Raw genomic sequence first — 7,983 nt, 5'->3', positions numbered from 1 at the left:
ATCGTACTCATGAGATTCATGAGAGAAATGAAAGAGTGAATGATTTAAAATGCAAAGGAATTCCACGCTCGGATGGATAAGATTTCGGACGCGCCTTTAGTGTTAAAAGGTCCAGATTCAAAAAAGTACATGCAGTTGCTGTTTAAGCCAAGTGCAACACCATAGTTAATTCCAAAGAGATTCAAGATGCCGGACATACCAAAATGTGATAGGACTTTGGATCCACAAGAGAACATCACAACCTACACCACGACGGTGAAAGGAAACAATATGGCTCAGTACGAGATCGAGTCGGTGCTGCTGAAAACATTTGGTGAAACCCTCATGAGGGGGCCCCTGACATGGTACTTCCGAGCATTCAATTGATTCTTTTGAAATGCTTGCATATTCATCCATTAAGGCCCATGAGGTAGCAAGAAAGGTTCAGACTATAAAGACAGACATATTTAGAATTTCACAGAGCGAGTCCGAGCTGCTGCGAGAATTTGTGATCCAGTTCTAGAGGAAAGGATGTTGCTATCGGTGGTTCTGGATGAGTGGGTAGTGGAGGCAATCACAAAGGGTCTAAACCCACTAAGTTCCTATGCCTCACGAAAACTGAAGGAGAGTTTGTTTGGGCACATGGGCGGACGTCCATAATCGATATGAATCAAAGATAAGGATAAAGGACGACGAAATTGGCTCTTCGGTGCCAACCAAGGGACGAGGTCATGATAAAAATCAGGATAAGTTTAAAAATGACTCTGATGCAGATCAGAGGTTCTCCAAAGGCTGTTTTCTACCATATGAGAGGTCTGATAGGCGCAACAGTAAAGGATTTTAGTCATCGGATAAATTTGTCCCCGACAGAAGGGCAGATCGTGGCTGAAATAATAGGTCATTATAGGAAAGAGAGGTGCCGGGGGCCCGAGATTCTGCATATCCCAAGTTATCAAATTACAACTTTAATATCAGCCTAGTAGAATTGGTGTCGGCAATGAGAAATATCAAAGAGGCCCGGTTCCCGAAGGTTATCTGATCGAATCCAAGCCAGAGGGATCCTAGTTATGGTGTGAGTACCATGGGACTCACCGCCATAGAACTGGGGATTGTCGACAACTTCGAGAAGAGGTGGAGACGTTGTTAAAGAATGGCCATCTTAGAGAGTTTTTAAGTGACCTGGACAACGCGGAACCATCAAAGACAACAAAAGGTTCACCTCGGATGACCATCAACATGATCCTTGGAGGGAACAAAGTCAATGGGGTGACTTTTTCAGCACCTAAGAAAACAAAGATATCTGTGACTCATATCAAGAGAGTCCGAGAAGTCTTGCAGGACGACATCACCTTCACGGAGGAGGATGCTGAAGGAATTCTTCTGCCATACAATGATGCTTTGGTAATATCTCTCAATGTTTTAGATTTTAAAATTAAGCGTGTTTTGGTTGATCTAGGAAGTTCAACCAACATCATACAATGGATAGTTCTGGAGCAAGCGAAATTAACCGGGAACATCATTCCGGCGACAAAGCTCCTAGCTGGTTTCAAATTGATAAGTGTGACAACTCGAGGAGAGATTTCTCTACCTACTCATGTCGAAGGTGTAACAAAGACCGCCATGTTCGAAATAGTAGATGGCGACATAGGTTATAACATGATTCTCGAAAGGCCGTGTATACACGAGCTGAAGGCCGTGCCCTTGACATATCACCAATTTCTAAAATTTCTGACTCTAGAAGGTATCATGAAAATAAGAGTAGACCAACCGGTGGCAAGGGAGATGAACGCAGTGATTGTTTCCAGCGGCAAGGGAAAAGATTCCAACAAATAGCAATTACAGGAATCGACACCTTCTCCCTTTTCGAATGAAGGCGATAAGGGCGAGGAGTCATCGGAATCCTACCAGGTTCCAAGATATATTCAGGTACCAGAGGAGACGAATGTGACCAAATCGACCACGGAAGAACTCGAGCAAGTGGCTTTGTTCGAAGAGTTCTTGGAAAGGAAATTTCATTTTGGAACGGGTTTGAATCCCGAGCTCAGGTTAGGATTTTTAAATTTTCTTAAAGCTAATGTTGAATGATTTGTGTGGTCGCACTTGGATATGACAGGTATCCCATTAGAGGTGGCATTCCACAAGCTAAGTCTGGATCTAAATTTCCCAACGGTAAGACAAAAGAAATGCCCGATAGGAACATGTTTGTTAAAGAAGAGATAACCCGACTACACAATATTGGCTCGATCCGAGAGGAAAAATATCCCTAATGGTTAGCCAACGTAGTTGTAGTACCCAAAAAGAATAAAAAATTTAGAATGTGTGTAGACTATAAAGAATTGAATAAGGCATTCCCCTAAGTCTTTTTCTCATTGCTGAACATTGATCAAATGATTGATGCTATGACCGGACATGAGTTAATGAATTTTTTTGATGCTTAGTCCTGGTATAACCAAATCAAGATAAATCCAGAGGATCAATAAAAAATATATTTCATAACAAACTTTGGCACATATTGCTAGAATATGATGCCTTTTGGGCTCAAGAATGCCGGAGCCACTTATCAGAGGCTCGTCAATAAGATGTTTGAAAATTAGATAGGAAAAACAATGGCAGTAAACATTGATGACATGTTAGTTAAGTCTTTAAATGTAGGAGATCATCTGAAACATCTCCAGGAAACTTTTGACATTTTGCGGAAACATAACATGAAACTCAACCCGAAGAAGTGCACATTTGGGGTTGGTTCTGGTAGGTTCTTGGAGTTCCGGGTCTCGCAAAGAGGGATCGATGTAAATTCCGATAAAATCAAAGCTATCGAGGTCATCCCGGACCAATTGACAAGTTTGAAGGAAGTGCCGAGACTGGCCGACAGGCCAGCGGCTCTCAGCAGATTCATCTCAAGGTCCTCGAAAAAGTGTCATCACTTCTTTTCACTTCTGAAAAAGAAGAATGACTTCATATGGACTCCGTAATTCCAACAAAAATCGAAAGACCTAAAAAGGTACCTGTCCAGCCCTCTGTTATTGTCAAAACCGGGGGGAAGTAAGCTGTTATAAATCTATCTAGCAGTCTCAGAAGTGGCGGTATGTGCCGCTTTGGTCCGAGAAGAAGAAGGTATGTAATTTCCTGGTTATTACATTAGTAAGATATTATCAGGAGCGGAGACTCGTTATCCACACCTCGAATAGTTGGCTTTAGCTCTCGTAGTTGCCTCTCGAAAGCTTAGGCCGTATTTTCAGTGTCACCCGATAACTGTTGTGACAACCTTTACCTTATGGAATGTCCTTCACAAGCCTGAGTTGTCAGGCCGTTTGTCTAAATGGGAAGTCGAATTAAGTGAATTCAACATTGAGTATAAACCAAGGAATGCAATTAAGTCCCAAGTATTGGCCGATTTTGTGTCCGATTTCAGTTTGGGATTAATGCCTTTGTCTGTTAAGGAAGTAGTGTTGGTGTCGGGAACGATGCCAGTAGTTTGGACCTTGTTTACTGATGGAGCTTCCAACGTAAAAAGGGTTTGGTCTCGAAATATTTCTAATCACGCCTTCCAGGGAGACCCTAAGACATGCCATTAGGATTGTACCATTAACTAATAATGAAGCTGAGTATGGGGCTTTAGTTGCACGACTTGAACTAGCTCGGGGGCTAGGCTCCAAGGTCATCAAGATAATGTGCGACTTCCAACTGGTGGTAGACCAATTATATGGGGTTTTCGACACAAAGGAGGAGCACATGCAACAGTACCTAAACAAGGTTCAAACGCTACTTGCACGATTCAGAGAATGGTCGATCATTCATATTTCGAGGGAAGAAAATGTGGACCACTGGCTCGGTGTCTGGGGGCCTCGGAGGCGGACTATGTGATGAAGGAAGTCTATGAAGGAGCCTGCAAAAATTATTCCAGTGCGGATTCATCGGTTCTCAAATTGATCAGACTATATATTATTGGCCTCGGATGGAGCAGAATGTAAAGTCATTCGTACAAAAATGCGACAAATGTCAATGTCATGCACAGTTAGTACATCAACCAACAAAACTTTTACATTCGGTGGTGTCTCCGTGGCCATTCATGAAATGGGGGATGCACATAGTTGGTCCTTTGCCACCGAGCCCCGAGAAGGTAAGATTCCTTTTAGTTTTAACTGATTATTTTACTAAATGGGTTGAAACAGGTCCTTACCAAAAAATCGGAGAATGCGAAGTGGTAGACTTCATATGGGACCACATAATCTGCCGATTCGGTATAACAAAAGATATTTTATGTGATAACATGCCGCAGTTTGTGTGTTCAAAAGTCACTAAATTCTTGGAAGGACTAAAGATCAAAGAAATTACGTCTTCATTATGCCACCCGAGTGATAACGGGCAGGCAGAGTCAACTAACAAGATAATCATTCAAAACCTTAAAAAGAAGCTAGAAGACGCTAAGGGCAAATGGCCAAACGAGTTACCGAGGGTGCTGTGGGCATATCGGACCACGACAAAGCCGAGCACCGGCAAAATACCTTTTTCTCTCATATATGTCTCGGAGGCTTTGATACCAGTAGAAGTGGGTGAGCCGACTCTGAGGATTTCCCGAGCAAATGAAAAATCAAACAATAAAGCGTTGCTAGTGAAGCTAGACTTGCTTGAAGAACACTGGTACCTGACATACATGAGGATGGTGGCCCAAAAGCAAAGGATGGAAAGGTATTACAATCGCAGGGTGAATTTGTTATTTCAAAGTGGGAGATTTGGTTTTGAGGAAGGTCACTCAGAGCACTCGGGAAGTTAACGCCGGGAAGCTGGGAGCAACATGGGAAGGTCCTTACCGGGTTTTGGCTATCACCGGTAAATGGTTATATGAATTGGAAGATCAAGATGGAGTCCAACTGCCCAGCAATTGGAATGTGACTCACTTCAAAAGGTATTATTGCTGATGATTCCTGCTGATACTGAAAGGATGTGCTGCAATCTTTTTCCGTTCGAACAGTTTTTATCCCAATCTAGTTTTTATGGCAAGGTTTTTAACGAGGCAGCAATGAAAAACATACTACGAAGGAGGCATCATCGGCAAAAGCATGACCTTTAAACATCAAGCACTAAAATTCTCACACCGATGGCAAGCAACTATGTTGATGGTTAAATAATCTTTGGCTCGATGGCAATCCTTACCTACCATTATTAAAAATTATTTGACCATTCACAAGTTATTCCCACTGGTGAAGCATCGGTATGAATACGAGACTTCCAATGTTTGAATTCTCATGCTTTGCATTCAAACACTAGGGGGAGTGCATGATACGACACCAAGAGTGCCACAAAAATCGAGGACTGCAAGAACCAGGATCAATGTCTTGTCAGGACCGGGGACTACATGACCAGCCCCATAGAAACAAGTTTTACAAGTTAGCCACATGTACTGGTAGCTTTATTTTACTTAAGAAAACGAATGCCTGTGTAGTTTTGAAGATAAAGGGAATAAAGCCAATACCTTTTATTTTTAAATTATTTCTAGTTCAAATGATGAGTTAATTTTATTGTTTGAAAGTTAACAAAAACTTCAAATGCTTGTGCCGTAATGAACATGAGACGTCCTCTTCAAGAGCACCTTAAATATAAGGCCCCTCTCTTATGAAACCCTTATAGTAAAGGTTAGATGTTAGAAGAATTTATTCCCAGAATCGGAAGCTATCAGATGGAACAATATACCCGAAGCTTTATCAACTAAACGTAAAAAGGATAAAAAGGCCGAACATAGAAAAGGTTTCGGCATAGTTACAAAAGATAAAAGAAAATATAATACATTATTCATTGCCACCAAAACCCGAAGGAAGAAAAGGGTCTACATTCCCCCCGGTAGAAGGAGGCGGATCCGCTACCGGTTCGGGGCCTTCATCTTCTTCAGTCTCTCCTTCGATTCCCGAATACTCGGAACTAGTATTCGAGAAGTCATCCGCAACGGGCTGAGTAGGAAGATTTTCACGAGTAGTCAACTCTAGCTCCCAAGCATTGGCAATGCAATCGTCGATATCTGCAATGCCCACTTTAGCCTCCTCCTAAGTCTTCTTCTTCATATGATATATAACATAGGTCTTCTCGAAGATGAGGGAATCTTCTTGATCCTGAATTTTTGCTTGGAGTTTATCGATTTTGGCCTGAAGCTGCTCTCGTTCATCCTTCGTGGCACTGAGGCGGGAATCATGCTCAACATTGGTAGTTGAGTGAAGCCGGTTCTTCTCCATGATTCTTTTGAGCCTCTCTTCCATTTTGGCCCTCTTCTCCTCGATGGCGTTGGCCTCCTCATTTTTGGAGCACAAGTTGGCCTTCAAGTTATTGATTTGCTTCTCGAAGGCAGATTCACGCTTGGCAATGGCGATTACAACATCATGAAGCTCGGCCCATTTAGCTTTAGTCTCTTGAAGCTTTTCATGTAATTGGGCAGCTTCTTGGTTGTGGGCCATTCTGTCTTGCTAGGTTTGCTGTAATCGAGACTCGAGCTCACTCATCTCTATAACGTTTGCCTCCAGTACTGGGAAGGCGCGCGGCAAGCTGGTTCCTCTCAGCCAAATGTTGATCCCGCTCGGAAGCAAGTTCTTGTTTATCTAAAATCAACCTCAGAAGCAAGCAAGTTAGCATAAAAGAGGTTAAAGTTAAGGTTGTCGTGGCAACATGTAAATGGTAAAGAAGATAGAAGGGAGTTAGGATGATATTTGCACCACACTATGCATGTTGTTTATTCATCAATTCTTACTCAAATCTTGGAAGATTAACAAGAAAAACCCATAAGGTCTTCATCCTAAAGGTAAGATTCTACACCCTAACCCTCAATCTCGAATTTTATCTAGAATTGGTTAATTAGTAAGATAATGTTTGGGCATGAGAGTTGTCCATCTTGCATGCATGTGTTATCAAAGGGTGTAAGAAGATTGTTAAGATACGAATGGTAGATAATGGGTTTGGGATGATGGAATCCACCATAGGAGGACCTTGAAACCTTAATGCATACCTATTGTTTGACAAAATGCTCAAATGAGCTAGAACCATGATCATCCTCCTAATTTTGGTTCAATTTGTTATATTTTTAAAATAGATTGAAGTTGCTAAGAATTATAGAATATTTTAGAGTTTAAGGAAGCTCCATTGAGGTATGTTGGATAACTCTTCTCTTAGAATTGAACCTTATATTATTCTTGTAAGTGTCAAGTTGTTCACCACGAACCGATTATTCCGAATAAGCTTTGTGACAAGAGATATATGTTCCGTACGTGTTCCAAATGTTATTGTTATGTTGTGTTACTATTGTGAGAACGTATTCAAAATATGGATTGTTTATCTAAATATTACAACTTGAAGTCGTGTTTCAAATGAAAACTGTGATGCTAAATTGTGTAGAGATTGTGATTGGGATACACCTCCACCCGCATACATTGGGGTGAGGCGGCAATACCGCTTTGTGTAGAGTTTTGGGATTATGAAATACACCTCCACCTGCATACATTTGGGTGAAGCGGCAAGGCCGCTTTGTGTAAAGTTTGGGTATAGTGGAATACACCTCCACCCACATATATTTGGGTGAGGTGGCAAAGCCACTCTGTGAAAAGGTAGTTGTAGAGAATCCCTGACTGGAAATTTATAAATATTATTGGAAGGTCTTAACAAATCTGTTTGACTTTTATGGCTATCTAAGACTTATGATTGTTACCATGATTCATCATATTCATGTTGTATTTCCAAATTCTCGAATAGATGTTTTGGTTTTCATACTAGTACTATTCGACATGTACAAACGTCCCTTTTGCCGGGGGCGCTGTATCTTTAATGGATACAGGTGGTTCCACAGCAGGAGACATTGATTACTGATAGTGGTACATCCTCTTCCCAACTGACTTGGTGAGCCCCACTTCATTTTGGGATCATGTATCTTTTGTTCCTTGTGTATTATGTTTGAGGATAGCCGGGGCCTTGTTGCCGGCATTATCATAGTGTTCTTCTGTTCCTGATAGAGGCTCCGTAGACATAGTA

At 41.6% G+C, this 7,983-nt stretch overlaps 3 protein-coding genes across 3 annotated transcripts; 2 read left to right on the top strand and 1 right to left on the bottom strand.

The window, feature by feature from the left end:
- The first annotated feature begins 1,215 nt into the window (after positions 1 to 1,215).
- Positions 1,216 to 1,812, top strand: LOC138894081 (uncharacterized). The gene has a single exon (XM_070178758.1). The coding sequence runs from the start codon at positions 1,216 to 1,218 to the stop codon at positions 1,810 to 1,812; it is 597 nt and encodes a 198-aa protein (XP_070034859.1).
- A 2,154-nt stretch (positions 1,813 to 3,966) lies between these two features.
- LOC117274190 (uncharacterized) lies at positions 3,967 to 4,753 on the top strand. Its single transcript, XM_033653409.1, has 2 exons — positions 3,967 to 4,099; positions 4,152 to 4,753. The coding sequence occupies exons 1-2, from the start codon at positions 3,967 to 3,969 to the stop codon at positions 4,751 to 4,753; spliced, it is 735 nt and encodes a 244-aa protein (XP_033509300.1).
- Positions 4,754 to 6,017: 1,264 nt separating this feature from the next.
- LOC138894080 (probable kinetochore protein SPC25) lies at positions 6,018 to 6,422 on the bottom strand. The gene has a single exon (XM_070178756.1). The coding sequence runs from the start codon at positions 6,420 to 6,422 to the stop codon at positions 6,018 to 6,020; it is 405 nt and encodes a 134-aa protein (XP_070034857.1).
- Positions 6,423 to 7,983: the final 1,561 nt, after the last annotated feature.

This window comes from Nicotiana tomentosiformis, chromosome 6 (assembly GCF_000390325.3).
Source record: "Nicotiana tomentosiformis chromosome 6, ASM39032v3, whole genome shotgun sequence".
In the NCBI taxonomy this organism is placed as follows: Eukaryota; Viridiplantae; Streptophyta; class Magnoliopsida; order Solanales; family Solanaceae; genus Nicotiana; species Nicotiana tomentosiformis.
The sequence above is the reverse complement of the archived record's forward strand: the minus strand, read 5'-3'. Positions and strand labels throughout refer to the sequence as shown.

Excerpts from the sequence above, each read along its gene's own strand:
- LOC117274190 (XM_033653409.1), top strand. The coding sequence starts at position 3,967 with ATGCGACAAATGTCAATGTCATGCACAGTTAGTACATCAACCAACAAA. Across the intron at positions 4,100-4,151 it reads TGCCACCGAGCCCCGAGAAG|GTCCTTACCAAAAAATCGGA; the intron begins GTAAGATTCCTT and ends GGGTTGAAACAG.
- LOC138894080 (XM_070178756.1), bottom strand. The coding sequence starts at position 6,422 with ATGGCCCACAACCAAGAAGCTGCCCAATTACATGAAAAGCTTCAAGAG.
- LOC138894081 (XM_070178758.1), top strand. The coding sequence starts at position 1,216 with ATGATCCTTGGAGGGAACAAAGTCAATGGGGTGACTTTTTCAGCACCT.